Source organism: Canis aureus, chromosome 4 (assembly GCF_053574225.1).
Source record: "Canis aureus isolate CA01 chromosome 4, VMU_Caureus_v.1.0, whole genome shotgun sequence".
NCBI classification, from domain to species: Eukaryota; Metazoa; Chordata; class Mammalia; order Carnivora; family Canidae; genus Canis; species Canis aureus.
The window spans coordinates 54548012-54573799 of record NC_135614.1 but is presented as its reverse complement, the minus strand read 5'-3'; the positions used below and the strand labels follow the sequence as shown (position 1 = coordinate 54573799).

Here is a 25788-nt window from a genome sequence, read left to right as displayed (position 1 = left end):
CAGAAAGCCTACCCAATCCTAACCGTGGCTGTGCACCTGCCCACCCAGCCCGACAGACCTTGAGCACGTCTCTCCCCACTCAGAAGTGCATGTTACTTAGCAAGAAGATGAGGAGGCGAACACAGGATCTCGTCTGTCTCCTAAACATGAGAGTGTAGCCCTTTCCACCTGGGTTCTCTGATAGCAGAGAATCCCAGGATCATTCATGCCTTTCATGATCCAAGACCTAACTAAACTAGACCAGCCTATGTCCAGGTACAAAGACAAACACCCCACCTTGACTGGTCACGGGAAAACCCAGGGCTTTTCTGTGGCTTCAGGTCTTCCACTATGGCCTGACAGGCAGGCTGCCAGTCATTTGTGGGAACTCTTCTGAGGAGTTCTCATGGGATGGATCCCATCCAGGCTGAGCAGTGGGAGATTAAAACAAACAAAAATAACTGCCAAACCAGACATTTCAAATGACAATTTATTTTAATTAAATACAAACAAGGAAAAAAGGCACCATGGCCCATTCAAGTATTTTGCATAGATGTACAAATATTGTAAACAATTAATAGGTGGACAAGAGAGAAGAGGATCTGTTTTCCGTGAACAATCTCCAAAGAAAAAGAAAATTCACATTGCCCTAGATCCCAGACACGTACGTACACACAGTGGATGGTGTGAGAGGATGCACAGAAGGGTGACTTTGGGGACACTGGCTTGGATTCTGCAGAACCCCTCTTAGCAAGCTTCCCTAAGGATGGGGCACCTTTCCAGTTGGCATTCCCTTGGGTGTTCAGCAGAGCTGTTATACACATATTCAACACAATCATAACTTTAGAACTGGTCCCCAATTTAAAATATGCGAGTCTTCCATAACCTTGGCCAAATAAGAACAAATTTGGACATAGGTAAGGGAAGGTTTTATTCAAAAGGACTATTGCAAGAGATAGCAAGGGGCTACTGCAGTATGCAGCAGGGGCTCCCACAATCCCGTAAGATCTGCAAGCATCTCAGAGCTGGGGCAGAAAAGGGTCTTTAAAGGGAGAAGTAAGCAAGGCTAAAAGGACCTCATGGCAGGCAGGTAGTCACAACCTGGAGCCAGGTACTGGGGATAAAATTCTGAGACAGGGGGATGGAGGTGCTAGCTCCTTTGTCCATCTGAACAAAGTGCTGGTTCCCTCCACCCAGCTCTAGCCAGGCTCATCTCCTCCCCACCCAATTCTGAACTTGGCCCCCCACTCAGCCTGAGTCTGCACAGGACCCCACCGCAGCAGCCCCTTTCCAGGGAGGCTGAGCTCAAGGACACCCCAGGTGCGGTTCTCTCTGGCTAGGTTTGCTCCAACTGTTAAAGGAAAGGCCTCTCCTTTCTGAGCTTTGAGATGCTCGCAGATCTTGTGGGAGCTCACCTGAGCCTTCTGCCTAGAGCCCCTGCCCTAACTACAAATTCCCTTTCCGCCACCTTGCAGTAATCCTTTCCAATAAAGTCCCTCTTAAGGCCGTATTTGCTTTTATTTGTCACCTCAAGCAGCACTTGGGCACAGGAGAGAAAAGGGGAGTGCTTGGTGGTCGCTCCTGCTCCCGGGCAGCCTCTCCGGCCTGCCGATATGGCGACTCCTGGTCCCTGAGCGCAGCCAGAAGTGAGACCATAAATAGAACCGGCTGCCAAAAGTCTCCATCAGATTTTAAAAATTCAACCTTCTTCCAGTTCACAGTACAATTTTATGGGATGGAGGGGCTATTAAAATAACATAAAATAAAAACAAAAAAACAAGGAAATATAACCCAGGGCTTTTTCTGGCATGGGTGTGGGGAGGGTGGATTTCAAGTTCAAAAGGCTCCTGCAGCCAGAAGGGCTGCGGCATTTTCACTTCTGAGCCTTCCACCTCCTGATGTATGGGACATACCACAGGAACGTCTGTGAGGCATGCATGTGGGCATAAGAGTGATTTGTTTTTTCCTAGAGTGTTTTCACCTTTACTTTTCTGGAACCCGACCTTAAGGCCTGGGGCGTTTGGAGTAGCACAATTATATGGAAGGCTGTCCCCTGACCTAATCAGGTAGCAAGGAAGGTGGAAACTGGTTATGGGGATCAACCAGGGCCCATGTCTGGCAGACAGAGGCAGGATTATCAGACTACCTGAGGGAAAAGAGCCTCATTTTCCTGAGATCTTTCTAAATCCACCCCATGTGTGTCCCTGGAGGCATATCCTAAATCTCCTACTAGTCTAAAACCCGAGAACATCTATTGAGCACCCGTTGTGTGCAGAGAACTGTAAGGGGGCCCTGGGTTGGTGGTTGGGAGTGAGAGCTCAAGCTTCTTCCTTGAGGTTTTCAAGAGTGAACAACAGCTCACTATAGGAGGTGGAGACAGCACAGCACCCTTCTGGGGGTGAGAGACCATCACCAGAGAACATCTCCAGTGACAAGTTGTCCAATTGAGCAGAGCACCACATAGCCTTTCTTCCCTGCTCCATAGCCTTCATATGAAACCAAAAAACTCTATTACCAGGTGGTAATACCCACTGGAGTGGCATTTCCCCAGCTGCTCCAAGTTCTTTCTGTAAAGGTCAGATGAGGGCAGTGACCAGAAGAAAGAACACAAGGAAGTGGATGATAAAGAGCCTGGTGGCCCCAGCTCAGACTGTTCCCTCAAGACTATTGACTGCTGCTTCTCTACAGATCTCTAGAGACAGGTCAGCTCCCTGCTCAGAAGGCAACGATCGTGCCTCAAATCAGTGACCAGACCTAGGAACAGGCTGGGGTTCTGCCCTCTTTGCTGCCACCCCTGAGGACCTTACTTAGATTTCCATCAGGGAGTAGGGGGTAAGACCGTCACTCTACGGAGGTCACAAAACACAATGGCAAATAAAGCTTCGACCCCCAGCCATGGCCAGTGGATGCTCTTGAGAACCACATGGGATACCCAGTGGCCAATCCTTGAAGCAGGATCCTCACATGTACGTCACAAGCACCAGGACTCCAGGAGGCTGGGACCGCTGAAGACCTACTCATTGCAGCACCACACATTAGGTAGGTCTGAGCGGGGAAGAAGAAATTTCTGAAGGAGAAACCAGAAGTGCCGAGCACACTTGGAAAGAGAAGAAAACAATAGGCAACCGAGAATGATTCCATTGAGAGCCGCAACCTTTGGCATTGGCTCAGAGGAGGCCCAAGCCTGGTGCTCCCTCTGCTGTCTATACTGCCCACAAATAGTACCTGTCAGAGTCAGGGGGACCCGTGTGAATCAGGGGAGGTGGGGGCTTGGGGGGAGGGAAGGGGAGGGGACTTCTTTTGTTCACATGTGGCCACAGAGCCAGGAGTGGTAAAGTCAACTGAGCCCCGGGCAGGGCCACCGTGGAGGCTGGTTTGACCCCTCTCAATCACAGAGCTAAAAAGGATGAGTAAGTGTCCACCCTCTGTCTAGCTTGGGACCTTCGAGGAAGACAGAGGCAATGGCAAGCTCTCATGCATACCCTCCACCAGAGGACATGAATGGATGCTTCTCCAAGCTAAGTCCTGGGCTGAAGGGCTGAGTAGGACCTTTCCCAGTTGGGTTTACCAGCTTTGACAGCCCAGACCATCCCCACTGACACCTGGGAGGTGACAGGCCAGCCGAAGGGAGGTTGGAGGAGAAGCTGCCATTCATTCTCTTCCGTGCTCTCCCCTCCCTTCCCCGGGGCAGTATATTGCACAAAACACTATGATGCCATTGGGTAGTAGTCTCTCTGGGCCTCCAGGGAAGCCAAGGAGGCACTGAGTCAAGATGGAGATTTTCAGAGATGTGGTCGTTCTGGGAGGAGGGAAAGCAGGGAGGAAGGACTTGGAGGTGGCCAAACATGCTTGTTCTGGATTCCATGGCCACGGATCCTCTGGGGGTTTCAGAGTCCTCAAGGAAGGGCAGAAGCTCCTTTAGAGGGGTCTATATCTTCGAGCCAATCATCCCCCCAGCCCTCTGTGGTCTGTATTCAGGAAACTGTGGGAAGAAAGAGAAACACTAAGCTTTTGTCTTTGATTTTTGTTCTAGAAATTCACCCCTGCAAAAAGAAGCACGAATCTGTCTGTTTTCTCAACCACATTCTTGCCTCCTGGAGCCCTCTGGCCCTAGTTTATACCCTGATGGCTTCCATGGACTCACCTTTGGGACAGGTGCTGCCAGAGGCCGGGGCTGCAGAGGAGTGGTGGCGGTGGGCTGCAGGATGGAGGTGCCACCTGGCCTGGGGAGGCTCTTGCGGCCTGGCACCGGGTTAGCGGGGAGTGCTTTCTGCGGTGGCCGTGGCCTGGAGAAATCCTGGGGAGAAAGCCACAAACCTCACTCAAAGGCCAGAGGGGCCTATTTGAAAGAAAATGCTCCCAACATATTACGATCAAAATCAGATGACCAAAGGGAAATACTGTAGGGTCCTATTTAAAAACAAATTGTGTGTATACATGTTTACATGTTCAGGAAAAAGCTTTTTTGGAGAGCAAGTTGGCATTATCTGTTAAAATTAGAAATGGGTCATTCTCCAATCTGATAATTCTACCTCCTACTATTTGCATACGTGCACAAAAATAAAATTGCAAGGATGTTCCTTGCAACACTGTTTGTGACAGCCAAAGGAATTACCAACAACCAAAATTTCCATCAATAGACAAGTTAGTACAGTTAATATAGTGACAATTGAGGTGGAATTTTAAAAGAATAAAGTGGGGTATACAGGCTCAGGTGGAATGATGATTGAGAATCATTGAGAGCTGACGTACAAGGTGTGGAGGATGGTTTATGTACAGTAAGTCAACATGTGTGCCCTCCTATTCCCACCCCCACCCCCACCCCCCACTCCATAAATGTAAACGCACAGAAGAAAGTCAGAAAGGATACGGACCAAATAGATAACAGAGGTTAGGGATGGGGTGTGAGTGGGGAGGGGGTCATCCAGGGGAACATTCAACTTTTTAAAAAAATATTTATTTATTTGGGAAAAGAGAGTGTGCGTGCACATGTGCACACGCACACACACACACAGGGGGAGAGGGAGAGCTTCCCACTGAGCAGGAAGCCTGACATGGGGCTCGATCCCAGGACTCATGAGACCATGAGTTGAGCTAAAGGCAGACACTTAACTAACTGAGCCACCCAGGAGCCCCATATTCAACTTGAGCCCTGCATTCAACTTTTTTAACAAGAGCATATATGTGTATTATTTGAGTAAATAAAAAAAAATTTTTTTTAAAGAAGAAACCACATTTTCTGTATTCGTTTTCTGTGGGTGGTGCCATTAACGGGATTCTTCTCTTTGTGCTTTTATTTTATTTTTAAAGATTTTATTTATTTATTCATGAGAGAGTGAGAGAGGCAGAGACACAGGCAGAGGGAGAAGCAGGCTCCACGCAGAGAGCCCAACGTGGGACTCCATCTGGGTCTCCAGGATCATGCCCTGGGCTGCAGGCGGCGCTAAACCGCTGCGCCACCGGGGTGCCCTCTTTGTGCTTTTATATTTGTTTTGTCACCTTCTCAATAAGGTCTTTCCTGACCACCTTACTTAAAATTACAACACCCCCCACCCTGGCATTCAGCACTTTCAGACCCTTTAATCCCAATCTACTTTTTTTTTGGAAGGGGGCAGGTATATATCACTTTCCTTCTTCCAAAATACTGTACAACTTACTTATTTCTTCTTTTCTACCTCTCCACCCCCCACAAGACCAGAAGCAGGGGCAGAGGTCCTTGTCTGTTTGGTTCACTGACACAGCTCAAGCTTTCAGAACAGTGCCTAGTATACAGTAAACACTCAACATATATTAGCTGAATAAATAAATTTCTGAGGGTGGCCCTGGGTGGGTTAAATGTCTGCCTTTGACTCAGGTCATGATCCTGGGGTCCTGGGATCCAGCCCCAAGTCGGGCTCCCTGCTCAGTGAGGAATCTGCTTCTCCCTCTCTTTCTGCTGTTCCCTCCACCTCATGTTCTCTCTCTTCTCTCAAATGAATAAATAAAAAGTCTTTTACAAATAAATTTCTGAGCTACTCAAAATTCTTCAAATATGTATTTCTCTTGTGACCAAAATAACTTTATTTTTTTTACAGGGCAAAGAATGGCCCATGCCACCCCTCACAGATCCCTAAGATGGTGAGGTGTGAGGCAGAAGCCAATTCCGGGCCCTGGGAATTCCAGTGCCTGCAGCCCTTGATTGTCCCTCTTCCTGAGGTCACTAGCAGGCCTAACAATGGCCAAAAGGCAAGCATACAGAGAGGGCAGGAGCAAATTAGAGAAGTGGGATTTCTGGAAAGAAGCTTCTCAGCCATCAGAAAACTGAGAGCAGAAACTATTGGTCAAAGAACAGAAGAATAACAGATTCTTGTGACCAGAAAGCCATGCTCTCCAACTCTATCCCTTCCCCAAAGGACAACGCAATCCCATAACCTTCTAGCCCAGACAGCTGCCAAATGGCAGTGGCTGCTGGAGGCCAGGACAGAGACTTTCTGGGGGAAGCAACAGCTGGGAGCAGATGTCAGGTTGCTGTGGAGAAATGCTATGTCCTCTAGCTCCTTGCTGTGCAAAATGAGCAATCGGGGGGTGGGGGGTGAGAGTGGGCATCTGGGCAGGAGCCTTATGGGCACGGCACAGCAATACCAGGCCTTCTGGAGCAGCTTCCTGCCACAGGCAATATTGCAGGGCCCCAGCTGGGCTCTACTGGGGGCCTCAGCCAGCCCTGTTTCCCAGAGGCAGAAACAGTCCCTGCGCCGCTCTGGCCCACTGCTCCCTTCCTCACTCGGGGGGTGGCACCTCCATCAGTCAAGCTGCACAGACCAGACTCTGGGGGCATCGGTAACTGTTCCCCATCTATTTTTTTCTCCTACACATCTCCCATCAGCTTCAATCCAGCACTCCTGCCACCCCCTGCTCCAGACTACCATCATCTCTCCTCTGGGTGGCACTTAAACCTTCTGACTGGTATGTCAGCCCCTCTGATCAGTGAGTCACACTGCTGCTAGAGTGAACCTTACACTGTTTTTTTAAACAGTTTTTTTAAAAGTTGAAGTGTAATATACATATAAAACTGTGAATCACAAATATACAACTAGATGAATAATCACAGAGTGAACACACCTACGTAATCCCTACCCAGAGCATGAGAGATTAACAGCCCCAGAAGCATCTGTGGGTCCCTCCCACTCCTGCCTAAAGTGAGCCCAAAGAGCAATCCTCGTAAATAGAAAAGTGGATCATGTCACCATGCCCCACCAGTGTGCCCTTCCCAAGGAATGCAGGCCCTCCTGATTCTCCAGCCTCATCTCATAACTCCTTGGGCCCCAGGGAGCTCCCTCCAGCATGTCCTTGGACCAGGAAAACTCTCTCCTCTCCCACCCCTTACAGCCTGCTAACTCCTACTCATCCCTTAGCTCTCAGCTTAAATGTCAGGGAAGCCTTCCTAGATTTCCCAGAGTAGGTCAAGTCCCCCTATAACTCTCTGAGAACCCCGAACCTCTCCTTCATAGCACTGATCACCACTGTAACTACACATAACAGAGTCTCTTGCCCAGCAGGATGTGAGCCCTGTCATGCAAAGCTGGCATGTGCTTTGCTCACCACTGCCCAGTAGGGAGTAGAAGCTCCTACATATCTGTAGAGAATAGAAGGGGTTACAAAGCTTCACCACCTCCCCAGGGTGGTCCAGTCACCGAGCTAGCAAGTGCTGGAGCTGAGATCTGGACTATGAATGCCCCCCAAGACAGGGTTGTGTCTCCTTCCGTTCGGGGGACCCCAGGGCCTACACCAGGAGCTGGCTCACAGGGTGGTAGAGGGTTTGGAGTCAGACCTAGGTTGAGATCCTAGCTCTTCCACCCACAGATTCCAATGTAGCAGCCCTAAGCCCCAGGACCTCGGAATGTGACTATATTTGGAGACGGGGAATTAAATGAGGTAATTAAGTTAAAATGAAGCCATGAGGGTTGGTCCTTATTCAGTCTGACGGGCATCATGAGAAGAACGAATCTGGACACAGAGACACTGGGGCACAAAGGAAGCACTGTCAGAAGACATGGGAGAAAAGTGGCCACATCTGCAAGCCAGAAGAGACCAACCCTACTGACACCCTGGTCTTGGATTTTAGCCTCCAGGACTGTGGGAAAGTACTGTGTTTAAGCCCCCGGTCAGGGGGTCAGATGGACTCAGGGCCTCCCGGGCTGGCTAATACACCCTCTGCCCCCTCTCCTCATTTCTGCCCTCTTGTTCTTTTCCCTGGTCCCCCATCCAGTCTCACTGCTAGTCCTCCCTGCCCCCTTCCTGCATGGCCATTCTCCATCCCACCCTTGCCTCAGATGAGAAAAATGGGAGTGGCAACTCCACCTCACTGGAGAACCAAACCTAAGTCTCTCAGCCCTGCCACACCAGGACATTGCCCCATGTCCCAGGGACCCTCCCCAAGCTGGTGCCAACCCCATGGGGTCAGCTGGGGCCCCAGCAGAGCTCTTCTCCATGCCCAAGAAAAGCAGTTCCAGGAGGAAAATAAGCACGTCCTTTGCCCCACTTCAGAGGACCCTTCACACCCAGAACACACAGGACGGCTCTGGAAGGTACTATGTCTAGCCACTGCCCGGGAAATATGTCTGTCTATGCTGCAGGAAACTCCGCAAGAAGATACAGTGGGAGCCATCAGAGCATAGACAGGCCAGATGAACAGGCTGCTGGCGGGGCAGCTCACACCTCCCGGGGGCCCCTGCCCCTTGACCTGCCCTCGAGTTAGTTTCCCCCAGGAAGACTTCCTGATCAGTGGAAGGAACAATTTGGTGGGATAAGTTCTATGATGAGAGAAGTACAGGGGCACCGAGGCAGGTGTGGCAGTCAGGGAGGGCTTCTGGGGGAAGTGGCATCTAGGAAGCGATCTGAGGATGAATAGGAGCTGGCCCTGCAAAAGGAGGGAAGAATGTACCAAGCAGAAGACAAAGCATTTGCAGAGACCTCGAGGAGAGAAAAAGAGCACAGGAACTGAAAGAAGTTCACTGGGGGCAGGAGGGAGGTAAGTGGGCTGTCATATAATAGGTCAACCAAGAAGGAAAGCCTCTGTAGTTTGGGGGCTCCCTGGGGAGTAAATTTCTCCATGCTCACCATCTCCCCTTCTGCGCGTTCCCTGCATTTAGCAGAATGCAGGGAATGTGGTCCGCTCTGGACTCAGAACTCCATCTGCACAGTCATTCTCCATTGCCGGCGCCCTTAAAAACACTGCCCCTGGTCCAGGGCTGCCGAGAATCCACTTACCTGGGAGAGGATGCAGTTTGGTGCAGGGGGCACTGGCCGGCTGGGAGGCGGCCTCCTGGATGACTCCCTCCTCTCTACTTGGGGCCCTGCCCCTGGGGAGTTCCTAGCAGCTCTGCTGAGGTGCGCTGGCAGTGGTGCAGGTGGCGACCCGCCGTGCAGATAGTCTGGAGGGGGCTGAGGAGGAGGCTGGGAGGGCTTCCGCGGGGTTTCGGGGGTGTTGGTCACCTATACGCATAAGACAAGAAATGCCTGAGAAACAGGGATCCTCAATATACTGAAAAACTCAGAGGTGTCCTTGTGTGTGTCACTGAGATGACAGAGGCCAAATCCCCAGGTTCCCAGAGGTCAGGTGCAATCTTTAAGTCAGAACCAATAGAATCTCTCTCGAGCCAAGAAAGTGGCTTTTATTACCAATCCCAGAGGCCCACAGAAGCTCCTAGGAAAATCCAGCAGGGTTCTGAGGGATAACAGAAAAGCAACAAAGTTCAATAGTGCGAAGCCCTTACCTTTCGCTTGCCCTGGGGCGTCTGCAACTTAAACGTTGGGTTGGCGTGGCCAGTTCCACTGTTCTGAGACACCCTGAAGGGACAGCTAGTAACAAGGATGGGGGAGAAGGCAGAGGGGGAAAGTTCAGAAGGGGTCTGGGTCTGAGTTCCCTCTGGCCCAGCATGACCAGCAAGCAGCTAAATCTCTGCCAAGTCTGCAGACACAAGGGTGTCACCAGCTAGCCACTGATTCCCTTCAGGCATAGACCCAGAAAGACGTGGGATTTAAAGTCCACCCCAGAACAAGTGTAATTTAATAGGGGACTCGGAAACTACTCATCCCCAGGATCCAAAGGAACGAATCACTGGGGGGAAGATGGCAGCATGGCCCGCTCATTTGCCTTCTCTGCATTAGACTCACTGCCACCAGGTTTTGTTTTGTTTTGGTTTTGTTGTTATCAAGTTCTGCTTACGGAAAGCTTTATGACCCACAAGTGGACCCCAGTCCTTCATGGCACCCCATCATACCCCCATCATACCTGAACTGTTGCCTCAGTTTGGAAGGGAGCGCCAAGGGCTTGAGTTGGCCCAGTTTGTTGTTCTGTTTACAGCAGCAGTATATCAGCATAAGGACTGCCAGCACAAATACGGCCGTGAACACTCCAGCTATCATAGGACCAACACCTTCCAGAAACAGAACCCAAGTGAGAAATTTAGAAGCTGTTTGGGCCACAGTAGTGTTGTTCAAACACTGTATTCCTGATTCTTCTTCAGATATTTGATTGCATTTAATATGTATTATTTATTTTAAGTTAGGAAGTATAATGAAACGCACACATGTACCACTGGGAATCCACTAATACTAGCTTAAACAAGTCATGTCAACTTGCTTTGTTCAGACCTTGTAATGAAGCTTCTCTAGCCACTTCTGCTTAATTGAAGAGTCCTTTTTGAGGCAAGGAGCTCAAGTTTTATTATTACTTACCACTAGTTTTTAGCCTGAATATGGTTTTTCTGGACACAAAGCTACCAACCCAAAATGCTGAAAGACTAAGACTGTTCTAAGACTAGAAGTCTCACCAGTAACCCACAACTTCATATTTGGTTTCAGCAAAGCCACCTCAGCATTCTCATAGATTATACTTTTAAGCATACAAAATAGATATACACCAGGGACACACTACTTTATCTGTTTTCTCTATTGGGATTTCTTCTCCAAAAGATTTCATTCAAGTACAAGTACTTTGCTATGGAAAGGAAAGGAAAGGAAAAAGGAAAGGAAAAAGGAAAGGAAAAAGGAAAAAGGAAAAAGGAAAAAGGAAAGGAAAGGAAAGGAAAGGAAAGGAAAGGAAAGGAAAGGAAAGGAAAGGAAAGGAAGAAAGAAAAGAAAAGAAAAGAAAGAAAGGAAAGGAAGAAAGAAAGAAAGAAAGAAAGAAAGAAAGAAAGAAAGAAAGAAAGAAAGAAAGAAAGAAAGAAAGAAAGAAAGAAAGGAAGGAGGGAGGGAGGGAGGGAGGGAGGGAGGGAGGGAGGGAGGGAGGGAGGGAGGAAAAGAAAGAGTTTGGGAACCAAACGGCTAGAATATCTGTGATTTACACTAAAAACTAAATTTTTTCACAGGTCTATTTCTCCATTTTAAGCTTTGTTCATCCAGGGATTCTGAACTATTATAATGTGCCCCAGGCTCATGATTCTTTTTGTGTGGCTGAGAAGGACCCATCACCAGCCCACTGTCCAAAACTGGATGAAATTATTCAATAACCTGTGTTCTCTCTTCATCTCTCTCACCCAAGCAGTGTCAGACCCTCTCAGTAGACATGGTAAGAGAAAAAACACTGAGAAGCGCCACCCGCCCCCAGCCTGTCAGCCTCACCCCTCTCCCACTTGGTTCCTCCTTTTTGTTCCCTCATCTACAAAATCAGGATAATGGGGCTGACCCTTTCCCTCTCTACGACATGCCACCCGCCCCCCCCCCTCACAAAAGTGGGCAGAGGCCACGAGCAAGTCTAGCACTCACTGTCGGAGGGCATGGGTCCACTGTCGATGCTGCCCCCCTGGCCGGGCGTGTTGCAGAAGGGCGGGGCCCAGCCCTGGAAGCAGTGGCAGTTCTGGTTGTTGTTGCAGACCTGGAGGGAGGGAGGGGCACGGATGTCAGCACCCCAGAGCACTCCGGCCTCCCACGGGCCTGCCCTCACAGGCATCGGTGCAGAGGAGCCCCAGGACCCCGGGCACACGCACCCCATGGCCATTGCACTTCTTCCCACAGCCTTCTGTTTCGAAGAACGAGGTGTTCCTGCACTGCCCCTCGAAGCAAATCTGCAGTGGGGAGGAAAGCAAAGTGTCAGTCCAACAGCAGGGACACTGGTTGGCAATCAGGAAGCTGGAGTTTTCACACTTGGAATAGAGAAGACTCAAAAATGTGACTCACTTCCAGTTATTTATGGCCAAAAGGCCAGGACAGGATGATAGTTAGCTACATTCAGGTATTATTTTTGTGATCATAGAGAAAATAACAAATATATTATTAAAACATTACATTTAACATAATAAATATGTTATTACATTCTACATTACTGTGTTGGCTATATGTTAGTTAGTTATATATTCATATATAATAATTTAAGTATTAACCTTAAAAATAATGACGGTGATAGCAGTCGACTCTGTGCCATGTCTTATACTAAGGCTGCACATTTTTTTTTTAATAATTTTGTTCTCAGTTAACTCTGAGATAGGCGCCCTTATTTCCCCCATGCTTTTGGACTAGAGTCTAGGCCATTTCTTAAATCATATAATAATTCACAATGAAGACAGAAGTGATAATAGCTAGCCCCTCTAAGCAGTTTCCAGGGATTATCTCATTTAATCCTTACGACAATTCTAGGGGGTGGGTCATGCTATTACTAACATGCTTTACAAAGGAAGCCACTGAGGCTTGGAGAAGCCAGGAAGGTGGGATTTGAGCCTGGGCATCTTCCCTCCAGAGTTCACATTTCTTATTCTCTCTCCTCTCCCCTGAGTGGGGCAGGGACTCACGTGGTTGTAGCCACACTTGGTCCCGGTCATCACCAGGCCTGGGTCCAGCATGTCACCCTCTTCCTCGGGACCACGGTAGACATGGGTACCTCGGCATCGGATCTGCCTTCCATTCAAGATGATGGTGGTGTCAATGGGCACTGCGTTGGATTCCAGGGGCCGGGCCTCAGAACTCTGACACTGGATCTTCCCACACTTGGCATCTCTGAGCCCGAAAGAGAGGGAGGGAAGGGAGTGGAATCAGAGGCAAGGGAAGAGCCAGGGCTCAGAAGAGCTTTAGTCTTTCTTGACTAGGAGTGCAGGCTTGGATAGGGGAGCTCTAGGGACCCAGCACGAGAGATCTCATGTGAACTTAGACTAAGGATAGGAAATAAGATCCTTGTCCCCAGGTAGTACTAGGCCAGAGAACAGGCCTTGAGAAGTCCTCTTTACTGCAAGGACAACTGCCTGACCTGAGAAACCTGCCCCCTTATGCTCCATCCAACCCCATGCACCCAGATGCTGCAGCCAGAAGCCTGGTGTCATCCCCAACTCACCCATTCTCCCTCACTCCTGGGTTCCAGTGATTTTGGAGTCCTGTCCATCCTCCCTCATGTATATTAACCCTGAATCACATCGCCATCCTATTTTACCTGGACACCAGAGAACTGATCTCCCTGCTTCCAGTCTTGCCCCCACTGGAGTCTAATTTCCAAACTCCTCTCAAGCCAAAGTCCAAACTGTCCTAGTCATGCATTCAAGGCTTTTCATGATCTGGTGCTTGCTCAACTGTCCAGGCTCATTTCTCAGCCATTGCCTCCCCAATGCACCCCCACATTATGCATTAACTATACAAACTGCTACCAGCTCCTCCTACCACCCGTTTCTCTCTACTCATCTCCTGTGTACCCGCACCATTGCCCATTCTGTTCAACTAGGTAATTTCTCCAGATCTCAACTTAGGTGTAACTTACCTTGGGACCTACTAAGGAAAGGCTGACCTATTAAGTAAGACCTTGATCTAGTAAGACCAAGTTGGGTGGCTTCTCCACAGCTTTGTTATATGTATTGTAATGAAAAGTTCCATGTATTCAGCATAGTATTTGGCACATAGCAAACTCTCAACAGATAGTAGATGGGTGGATGGGTGGATGAATAGATGGATGGCTGCGGGAATGGTTGGTTGAAATGAATGAATAAATGAGTGACAGGTTACTCAGATGAGGGTACAATTAGCATCCCACAAAAATGACCCGAGAGAGCTGATTCCCTACCCGACTGTAAGGTCCCAAGAGAAGTCTGACCAGCTTTCTAGGAAGCATTGCCATCCACGCTCTCCTTTTGACTTCTTTAGACTGTACATTGTCCCACAATGGGCCTGAAATTCATGACTGACTCTGACAATTTATTTAAAGGCCCATGCTGCTGAGCTGGGCAGAAGTGAGGACAGAGGAGAAATTGCTCGGTCAACCTTAATCTTACAGGGTTGGCCCTGTGGTCATTACCTCATGTTGCATTTCTTGTGTTCCCCATTCATGTCTTTCCCACAATTTCCAAAGGTATCCCCGGCCACATTCACCTTCTCAAAGCAGAGATCAGGAGCAGGCCGGGCTCCTGGGTGAGCAAGAAACATTTGTCAGCACATTAGCCAACTTTTGTAGAACTCAGAAGCCCCCCAAAGTGCAAAGCTAGCCCTTGGTAAAAAATTAAGAATTTTTGGGGGGAAGGAATGTTCAGCTTTTTCTTTCTGTACTGTTTTTGGGTACCCCCAACTTCTCATCAAACCCTGCTCATAGAAAAAGGGTATATACCAGTTCTTTATACCTTACTGAAGTATTATGTCTGTGAGAGGTTTGTGTGTTTACCTTCTCTGTAAGGAAAAAGCTCTGTCTTATTTCAGATTGTAAAATAGGTAATACATGCACAAAATTTTAAAGAAATGAAATATGTCTTTATTTTTCTAAGTAGCCATTCCAGTTCCTACTTCTCCACAACCTGAAGAAGCAGTCACAATTAGCAATGTATCTTCTAAAGGTAATTGTAAAAAAAAATAATAATAATAAATAAATAAATAAATAAATAAATAAAGGTAATTGTATCTCTCTATCTTCTAGATACAATTCTTGTATCTTTTCTAGAGATAATCTAATAAAGAATGGCAGTAATTCTATTCACTGTTCTGCATCTTGCACTTTGGGCTTATTGTAGGAGGTGTTTTTATTCAGTACACACAGAGTTGCCTCCTTCTTTTATTCAGCTGTGGAGTATTCCACTATATGGGTGTACCAGGATTAATTTAATCCATCCTACTGAAGGATATATGGGTTGCTATTGCTATCACTAACACTGCTGCAGTGGAAATCTTTATAAATCTACCTTCACATACGTGCACAAATACCAGGATAGGATACACTCCTAAGTAGTGGAATAGAGGGGTCCAAAGAGAAATTCATATAGATTTTGATATCTTCAAATTGCTTTCCAGAAAGGCTGTACTCTGTGTTTCCCCACATTCTCCACGCTACATTATCACCACTCTTACCATCATAGTTATGGTATTATTATATTAACTTTTCGGTCTTTGCCAGTCTGACATATGAGAAATCCTATCTCGTAATAGTTATCACTTGCTTCCACTTAATATGAGTGAGGTTAAATATTTTCTTACAGCCTAGGGCCATCTGAATTTCATTTTCTGTTCCTATGCTCTGCCCATCTTTCTGCTGGATGATTATTCTCTATTCACCCACTCTGGGAATTTAAAACATCAAGGACCTTGGGAAGGACACTGTTCACTGTCTCTCTCTCTCTCTGAAAGTCTACTCTGAGTCAAGGGGAGGGAGACAGGGAGTATCTAGAGAGGCCATGTTGAAGTCAAGGATCTAAGCTACGTCGGGGGCCTGACGGAGTAGAGGGCTGGCTTGGAAGTAGTGGGGTGGGAGGAGGGCCATTCTGTAGGAGGTGCCTTACCAGGACCCCAGAGCTGCTGGCACTGTTCCTGGTAGGTGAGGCACATGCCATTGTAGCAGTAGGCCTGGCCACCCTCACAGGGGGTGCCGTCCATCTGGTAGAAGTTGGTGGGGCAATGGGGAGACTTGCCCGTGCAGAATTCTGGGAGGTCACACTGCCGTGCCTGCTCACGGCACAGGGTCCCAGGGGCCAGCAGCTGAATGAACCAGACGGGAAAAACAGTCAATGTCTCAAATGCCCTCAATTCTTCCAGCAAAGAACTTGTGAGCATCACTCTCGTGAGAGTTTTCCCATTTCCATTGTTCCAGAGACCGTCTTTGGCATGACCTCATTAACTTAAACCATCATCAGCCTTCTAATATGAATAATGACTTAGAGGTTTTCAAGGTGTTTTTTCACAAATGTTAACTCATTTCCTCTTCTCAGCAGTTTGAAGAAGTAAGTAAGAATAATATTTATGCAACAATTTACGCAACAATTTACAGTTTACTAAGTGTTTTAGTAATCATGGCCACTTTTGTGAAGCCCCCACTTTAGTGCCTGGTACCAATATTACCTCATTCACTTTTCATGAGAGTCCTAGGTAATATAATTATCCCTGTTTTACAGATGATGAGACCTGAGGCAGAGGAGGTTAAGCAAGGTCCCAAAAGTCTGGTGGTCAGTAAGTGGTGGAAGAGCCAGGCCCCCTAATATATACACACAAATGTGTGTAAACTAGTATTCACACATCACCTCTGAATTTACAAAGCATTTCAGCAATAATATACTCCCGTTACTGAGCCAAGCACTGGACTAAGTTACACATATTGATCCCATGTGAGCTTCACAATATCCATGAGGCAGAAGCTGTTATTTGCCTCTTTCTGGAGATAAAATAACCAAATAACCTGATCAATAGCACAGCCATGGCAATGATAAAGACTAAGTTTGCCATTTGAATCTTCCAGTCTCACTGAGTGGTCAGTGTTACTGACCACCCCATTTTACAAATAAGGAACCTACACTAAGATGGTTACTATGCTGCCCCAAATTGCACTACCAGGGCTTGAAATGAAGGTCTCAGACTCCAAGCTTCATGTTTCTGCACACACTTCTCTCCAGAAAATCCTTTCTGAGACTTGAACTGAGTGGACATTGTCCATGCTTATTCTCAGGCCATGGTCCAAGCCTCAAAGGACTCCCTCCTCCAACCAACCAACACAACTCCATGAGGAGATGCCAAGTCAACCCTAGAGTCAAATCAAATGGTGAGTTTCCCCATAAGAAAAGCTACATCTGAGAACAGTGCCCTCCTCTTCCCTCCTCCCAGGTGACCCCACACCACCCGCAGGGCTTTCCTAGGAGAGAAGGCAGAGAACAGGCCATGCTGAGCAGCTTGCTAAAAGCATGGAGTAGGGGCGCTTGGGTGGCTCAGTGGTTGAGCATCTGCCTTTGGCTCAGGTCATGTTCCCAGGGTCCTGGGATTGAGTCCTGCATCAGGCTCCCTACAGGGAGCCTGCTTCTCCCTCTGCCTATGTATCTGTCTCTCTCTCTGCATCTCTCATGAATAAATAAAAAAATTTTTAGATAGATAGATAGATAGATGATAGATAGATGATAGATAGAGCCTCTTGTTGCCGGTGGCCCTGTGTGGAGGAGGAAGACTCAGGACACATCTCTATCACGAAGGAGGATAGAGGTAGAGAGGACACACCTGGAGCCAGTGTGCTTGGGTTCAGATCCTAGCTTCTTAACCAGCAGTGGAGCCTGGGGCAGCTATTGAATCTCTCTGGGATGGCACGGAATAAATGGGATAATAACTTTCTCAAGGGATTGTTACAAGGACTGTATTCAAATAGAGCACTTCAACAGTTACCTAGCTCGTAAAGAGCACTCACTCAGCAAGTGCTAGGTGGAAGCACAGGTCCACAATTCTCATCCAAAACTTTGGGGCCAATGGGCTCCAACTTTTCAGGTTTCAGAAAGCAGACGTCACACATGTATACATACACACAGGTGTGTATATACATTCACATGTTATATAGGTATATTTATTATATGACCCCCCCAGCAACACCTGGGATTATACTTTATTAACAAACACATTAATTTTTCTACAACAAAATAGAAATATTCACTTTAAGTGTGTGTGTGTGTTTTAAAGACCATAATTATGTCAATTCAGGTAAAATTTGCTACCAGAAGAGTTAAGAAACTTTTTTCCCAGTTCTTAGAATTTTCTGAATTTCAGAATTATAGATAAGAGACTATAAAGATATAGTAAGATTAGTAGCAGTATTTTCCACATCAGGAGTGTAGGCTCCAGGGGTAGAAAAATGTGGTTCAGCCCCCTCTTGCTGTGTGACCTGGGATAAGCCACTTATCCCCTCTGAACTGCAGTTTACTCATCTTAAATTGAGGATATTAATATACATTTCATGGGACTTTTGTGAGGCTTGAATGAGACAATATATATAAAATTCCCTGCATAGTGCCTGCCATCTACTAAGTCCATTAATATTAACCAAAATTTTTATGATGATTATTATGATCTCCAAATAAAATCAAGCCTACTCTCTCTGGATACCCTTTTTTTTTTTTTTTTTAAGTCTTCCATCTTCCAGTATGCACAGCCCTCTGGGATGATTTGAAGCCAGGAGGCATGGTATAGAAAATAGTAAACTTCATCCCAGGGGCCAGCCCAGATCCATGTTTCTGAAACTTTGATGCCATCCCTTCCCTGGGATGGAGGCTGAATCCTGACCATCAGCCCCCAGCAGAACACTGGGCTGTCAGGTCAGAACGCTGGAGCTCTGCGGGGCGGGGTGGGCAAAGGGCCTCTTACCTTACACTGGTGACAGCAGGCGCCATGGGCACATTCCGCCCCTTCTCTCAGGGTGCAGTTGGAGGCATTGCAGCACGGGTTATTACATTCCTGCAGAAGCAGAGGGAATGTCCATGAGCCTCTGGGGCAGCAGAGCAGGGAGACAGGAGTTGGGGTGGAGTGAAGCCCTTCATCCACATCCCACATTTCCCCAGCCCTGCCCCCCATGCCCTTGGGGCCCAGGCTCCCTAGAAAATTTTTACCAAAAATTTCATTTTATAGGTTTATAATGAAGGTAATATATATTTATCACCAAAAATACATAAATGCACAATCGCCAGCAACATCACAACACAGACACAACTACATTTTGATTGTGAATATTTACCAGGCATTGTCCTCTTCACATATAGATACATATTTAGTTTACAAAATGATAGTATCCATACTGCTTTTTAATGTAATATAATATGTACATTTGCCCCTGCAGTCCTGTGTTCTTCCAAAACACGATTTTTAGCATAATATTATACTATATAGGAATTCTGGGATTTATTTTTCTCATTCCCAATAGAATGTCCAGAGACCCTGTCTTCTACTGCTGCCCTTCTTGCCCTCACAGCCCCAGGCCTCTTATCCCATAAGAAAAGGCCATCAAAAGCAAAAGCTATGCTGCAATAAGGTCTGAACACAGTTTTTTGTTTTAAAGATTTTATTTATTTATTTGACAGAGAAGGAGAGCACACAAGCAGGCAGAGCAGCAGGCAGAGGGAAAGGGAGAAGCAGGCTCCCCGTCCAGCAGGGAGTCCGATGCAGGACTCGATCCCAGGGCCCTGAGATCATGGCCTGAGCCATGGCCTTCCTAAACCTTTACCACAGATCATACTAACTAGCTGAAGGTAGATGCTCAACTGACTGAGCCACCCAAGACAGCTGGGTGAGCCTCCCAACTGAACACAGTTCCTTAGACTGCTCTCCCCATCGGTTGCTCTTCCTCACTCTTCACTGGCTTGGACCTTTCTGAAACAGAAGGTCTTTAGGGGTTCCATGCTCTCCTCTCTTCCTTCTTGCCTTATGGGTCCTGATTTGCTGATGTACAGCATGAAATTTAAAAGATGATGAGGGGCACCTGGATGGCCCAGTCAGTTAAACTTCTGCCTTCGGCTCAGGTCATGATCCCAGGGTCCTGGGACCAAGCCCTGCATCAAACTCCCTGCTCGGTGAGGAGTCTGCTTCTGTCCCTTTGTTGTTCCCCCCACTCGTGTTCTTGCTTTCTTTCTCTCCCTTTCTTGCTCATTTTCTCTCAAATAAACAAAATCTCTAAAAGATGATGAGACACCCCAATGACCCCAAGTGTCCTTATCACACCCCTACTATATTCATAGGCCTATCTATCCCAAACCATTTCTTGACAATGCGCCAGGCAGGCTCCATGCATAGGTCCATCACAGCCTTGTGAGGCAGGATTATTCCCATTTCACAGATGGGGAAATGGAGCTCAAATAAGTCCTATGCTGGTCAAGGTACACACCCAGCAAGTGCTGCACCTGAATTCAAGCCATGTCTGCTTGGGGACTGTCCCATGATAATGAACCATATCATAACCCTAACTGTCCGGGTCTAGCGTGTTGGAGGGACACATTACATGCCTGACTATGATGCCCATCCACTTGTTTCCCGTAAGAGAAGGAAAAGGATACTTTCCGTCCATTAGTCTCCCACTATCCCAGGCTCCAGGCAGACCGTGTTCCTTCCCACTTCAGGGCATAGTTCCTCCTCTCGCTGAAATGTGCTTTCTCTTCTTGTGCTCCTCAGTAACTCCTAACTTAGCCTTTGGATATGGGATCAGAAGTCACACTCCCACCTGAGTAGAGCAGCTCTTCTCATACTGCAAATGCTCACAGCACAATATCACTGGCCTTCCTAAACCTTTACCACAGATCATACTCATATACTTTTGTAATTATTTGGTCAATGTGTTTCCCCCAGTAGATGATATGCTCCACAAGGACAGGAACCATGTCTATTTTTGCTATCCATCCTATCCCTAGCACCCAACATAGTGCCCCACACTCAGTAAATATGTGCTGAACATAAGCCAACTGGCTGAGCCCACTTGTGGATTGCTCCTCAACTCCACTAGACTCTCCATGGTAAGACGGACAACTCCCTCCTTTCTGATGGGTCTGGACTGATCTCTCTGAACTCATGGTGGTGGGGATGGCAGAGCCTCTAACTAGTTTTTATTTTATTATGAAAGTTATGTGCTGACATTAAAGACAAAAATCAGGGGTGCTTGGTTGCTCAGTCAGTTGAGCATCTGACTTTGACTTTGGTTCAGGTCATGATCTCAGTGTCGTGAGATTGAGCCCCGAGTCAGGCTGTGCACTGAGTGTGGAGTCTGCTTAAGATACTCTCTCTCCCTCTCACCAAGCTCCACCTCTGCTCTCTCTCTCTCTCTCTCTCTCTCTCTAAAACCATGCAAAACTAAAAAACAAAAATCAAACCATAGGGAAGGTTATAAAATCAAATAGTCTTACACACACCCTCAGCCTCCCCTTCCACAATTTACTGTTTTGCATATGTTAACGTGCATATCTTATCCTCCAGAAAATAGACATGAAACTATCCAGTTCCGCTTTTTTGCAAAAAATAACACACATCTGTCAAAAATGACAGCACCATGCTGCATGCCCACCACTCATTCTGAAGAGAAGGAGGAAACAGCTTGCACACAAACAGTTCTGTTCCTTCTTCCTGCAGCAGCCCTTTCCAGACCTAACAGTATTTCCTACATCCTCTTTCAATCATCTCTTCTCTAGGCCAAGTAGCATAAGCTTATTATTTTAAGCATCCTTAGGGCCCAGGTTCAAGTTCATATATCCAGCTGTGTGGCATTGAAAAAAAAATCAGTGGAGCTGGAGGACAAGGAAGGCCATCTGTAACTGCCCTGGGGAGGAGATTATAGGCTTTGGTTAGACCAGACACTCACAAGGAGAATCCCACCCTGACCTGGACACCAACAGTGCCAACCTAAAACTGAGAGGGTCTGCAAAAATGGTCCACATCTGTTTGGTGACGGGGTCTTTAATAGCCAAGTGAATGTGGGAAATGCCTAAGACTCAGAAGTGTTCGGTTGCATTCTCTTTGACTTTAAGATTTGAAACCAGTGCACAATCTTCCCTTCCTGCTAGCACTACCATGCCACCTTACCTCTTCCTCCCCACAGTCACATTCTTCCCCATCTTCCAGGTAACCGTTTCCACACCTCCGGCCTCCATACAGCGTCCTGGTGTCTGGCATGTTGGAGAGACACATCCCACCGCCTGACTGCAGATACCTGTCCAGCTCCTTCCTGTTGCATCCATTGAACACTCTTGGAAAGGGATGCCTGGCAGAGAATAAGGCTGGAGTTGATTGGGAATCTGAGCAGCAAGCAGCCAGAATAGTCTTAATCCTGCTGCCTATGATGCTGATTCCACCTAGACTCAGACCCCCACCGTCTCACGCACACACATTCTGTCCTCTTAGAACATCGCTGATACATTCTCTTACAATTCTAACCACCCCATAATGTTCTTTTTTCCCCTCACTGTGCAAGGAGGTGTCTGAGAATCAGAAGCAGCAGTTTCTTCCCTTTGTAGGAAGAGGTTGCAATAAATAAAGGGTTATGAATATGTTACAATAGGTTTCCTGAGTCTTAGAGCTGAATAAAATACTAGCCAACCCAAACTTTTCCTGAAGCTTTTATCAGATGGAGATTTTCTTGGAACTGAAGACCAAGCCAAAAAAAGCCAAGATCATGGGTTTAATTTTTTTCATTGGGCCAGTGATCTTATGACCTCTATTCTAAGGATGCAGGCAGCACTCCAAACTCAACCAGCAATTCACAAATGCATAGTTTCATCACCAGATTATGAAAGGTCCTGGGTCCTGCTATTGGGAAAAAAAGAATCAGAAGTCATATATTCTCTAGCAGCAGGTCAGTACCACAATTTGGGTCTATAAAGGAAGAGTTATCCTGTTCTAAACCAACTAAAAGTTATACACTGGAGGTTTCCCTTCAGTTGTCAGCTCTGTCACCAGGAATTTGTGGCCAACAATTTTTAAACTACTTTAGTAGTTTATATTTGCCTCTAGTTTAAAAACAAAATTGTGTAGTAATTAATATAACTCTCAACCACAGGACTATAAATATGCTTTTTAGATTGAGAGAGAAGGGGATGGACTTCATGGTAAGCTCTTAGGGATTTGAACATGACCCATGGAGCTGCATCCTGCACGTCAACATCATCCTTTGTATGTCACAGCCAAGAAGCAATGGAAAACACCGGATGATGGAACTCCAAGAAAAGTGCATTTCCTCTTAAAGACACTGAAATACCATTCCCTAAGAACCATAAGTAGGCTCTAATGGTCTGGGGTAAAGGGAACACAAACTCCCACCATGATGCCTTCAAAAGAGCAACTCAGGTCTTGGGAGAACCCAATGTTCTCTGCTGTATGAGTCCAGATACTAAATATTAAGAGTTGTGGCTGTTTCTCTTTCAAAGGCTCTGGTTAAAAAAAAATCCTCACAAATACAGGGAGATGTAGCTGGCTTGTTCTTATCCTCATGGTAAATGCAACCTGTAAATTCCTGGAGGGGTCACTATGCAGGCATGGATGCTCCCCTCCCTTTTCCTTGTTGGGTAGGCTACATCAGAATCTTGAATCAGCACTGACCAAATTTCCTTGGGACGGAGAGATTGAAGGGTTGGGGCTATTCAACATAGGTCCTCTTCAAAAATTCAAGAAATGAAAAAGAAACATGCGGTCAGGCCAATTTTATAGCTGAGAACTCTATGACAGAAATCAAGTATATCTAGGGTTCCACCAGCACCAAAGTACCTGCTACAAACCTAATGTTCCTTGCACACACATTTGCTTTCTTAGTTCTCTTTCAATTTCTTTGTTGTCAACTGCATTTCCCTCCATGGCCCCTGCAAGAGGTATAACAGAGGCTCCTAGGGCCAACTGGGAGGAACACTTGGGTTATACTGTCCTCAAATGTTCTGCTCTCCTTGTCATGGCGCTTGACTCACCCAGTGGCAGCTGCCATGATGCACCCGCCATCAGCTGCGCTGGCTGAGCAGCATTCTGCAGAATCGTGGCTCATGCCGAAGTTGTGGCCCATCTCATGGGCCATGGTGGCAGCCACACCAATGGCATTCTCAGAGTGGTCCTGCCCAAGGAGAGAGTTAGAGTCAAGAGGGCAGCTCTCCATACTCCCTGTTTCTGTCTTTTCTTAGCCAGGCCTCACAGCTGTCCACTGATTCCATGAACAGCACATCAGGCTCGGTGATGAAAGCCTGTGCTTTAACTGTCATGCTACATCTGTGGATGAATATAGGGTAGATAAAGGGGTGGACAAACAGATGGAGAGCAGGCCTCCATCTACTTCACAGGTTAGAAATGGATAGTCAAAACAGTCCCACCAAGCCAGAGAGAATTTCAAAAGAAGGCAGTAATTTCCTAACCATGACTTTGAGACAAGCAATTGTTTCATAATAACATGCATAAAAACACAAAACTGAGGATTAAAAAATAATTTTTATCTCTATTATCTACTGTATGTTCTCCAGCCCCTGGTTTGGAACACAAGAGACCTAGCTGACATCACTAGATGTAATATAATCACTTCCAGGGTTCTCCTGAGCTTGAAAATTGGGGATGAACTATAAAGAAATGAAAATTCACCCCTGGGTACCTCCATCTCTTAGAACTTAATGACTTCATTTTAAACAACTGCCCTACTTGATGTCAAGCTTTTTTTTCTCCCCCACAATAATAAATATAAACATTTTTTTCCACATTTTTTCCTCCTGTCCCATGAGGCAGTTTTCTGCCTTCTGCAGCATCAACATATTGGCTGAGACTCACCATGTTGACTCCTCCAGACTGGTACACGGAGCACATGGCCATGAGGGGGGCCAGCCCGATGGTGGTGCCATGGAAAGACATGCCCCTGCAGGAAGGAACAAGAGAAGGTCACTCAGGAGTGGACAGCCCTCATGGCGTTCCTTGGCCCTGCTGACATTGCCAGATCATTCCCAAGGAGAGAAACCCCGGTATTCTAGGCCAGTTGGACAACTTCCAGGTCACCACACCTCTCACCTACTCTCTCACTGCTTCAGAGAAATGGAGGGAGCAAAAGGTCACTTTTTCCCACAATATGCCCAGAGCCCCGTTCCCTGGAAGGAAATGGGCAGGGCTCACAAAGCTGCATCCCATTCCTGCTGCAGAGGAAAAGGTCAAGGGGAGGAGCTGAGGAAAGAGTGGCACAGGTCCTGATGCTAATATGACTCATGAGCACTTCTGTCAGCTGCCAGGGTCCCATTGCCATATCCCTGGCTCTATGGTATGTGTATGGGTATGCGGTGGGGGGATTGGGCAGCAGCTGTGGGGGCTGATGCTTCATTTCCTCATCACCCTGGGGCCAAGGAAACAGATGTGTCCCATCAAGAGCCTCACAAAGTGCAGCTGGGTGCAAAGATGAGCTGTTTCTGCCTCTGTTTTGCAATTGTGAGGCAAATCTGCCAACAGCCAGCTACATTCCTCCAGTACAATGCATCCCTCTCTCAGCTGTATCCATCCAGGACAGGGGAGAGGGAATGAATAAAACACCAGTATTCTCAGGCATGCCACAAACATGGAATTTACTTAAAGGCTCCACATGGAAATTCATTATGTGGTGCTTTCGTATCTCCATGTTTATCTTCTCATCTAGACCATGAGATGTTTGAGAGCCAAGATGACCTTATTTATTTGGGTGTCACCAGAACTTAGCATAGAATCTGACACACAGAGGGCACTCAATAAATGTTTGCTGAATTGAAGGCAGATTGTTCTTTAGAGAAAAAAATCTGCAAAAGAACACATAAAACATATGCAAATCTCTATGAAGCCCCACAGGTTATCTTATAAACTTAGACATGGCCCTGAGGAAGTCCTACTGGACACCTGGATTCAAGGTCTTGCCCAAAGCAGGACACCAACCAAGCTTTGCAAATTCAAGCAAAACCCAAAAACTTCCTAGGTGAAGGTTCCATTGTGAAATAACCACAGCCAGAGTTTGGGTACATTTATTTCCCCATTTCTTTTTAAGAGTGAACAAATGATTATTGATTCAGAGAGATATTTTTAGGGAGCAAAAGGAAAATAGCCTTGCTATGTCTGTGCCTTTTGCTACAACTGTCTCAGAATACCATTGGAAGTCAACACTAAAAACATCAAATGTACACCCCTCCC

The 25788-nt window shown here is 46.9% G+C and overlaps 1 protein-coding gene across 1 annotated transcript in view; it reads right to left on the bottom strand.

Moving 5' to 3' along the window:
* Window positions 1-451: 451 nt before the first annotated feature.
* ADAM19 (ADAM metallopeptidase domain 19) overlaps window positions 452-25788 on the bottom strand; it is an 83382-nt gene continuing 58045 nt past the window's right edge. Inside the window, exons 10-23 of the mRNA XM_077895705.1 lie at window positions 24421-24505; window positions 23583-23722; window positions 21712-21889; window positions 18520-18609; window positions 15693-15888; window positions 14228-14336; window positions 12744-12948; window positions 11946-12023; window positions 11725-11833; window positions 10250-10394; window positions 9732-9816; window positions 9226-9450; window positions 4124-4276; window positions 452-3961 (exon numbers count right to left, since the gene is read on the bottom strand). Of these exons, the coding sequence (XP_077751831.1) occupies window positions 3908-3961; window positions 4124-4276; window positions 9226-9450; window positions 9732-9816; window positions 10250-10394; window positions 11725-11833; window positions 11946-12023; window positions 12744-12948; window positions 14228-14336; window positions 15693-15888; window positions 18520-18609; window positions 21712-21889; window positions 23583-23722; window positions 24421-24505 (1852 nt within the window). The 3' untranslated portion in view covers window positions 452-3907. The remainder of the gene's footprint in view (window positions 3962-4123; window positions 4277-9225; window positions 9451-9731; window positions 9817-10249; window positions 10395-11724; window positions 11834-11945; window positions 12024-12743; window positions 12949-14227; window positions 14337-15692; window positions 15889-18519; window positions 18610-21711; window positions 21890-23582; window positions 23723-24420; window positions 24506-25788) is intronic.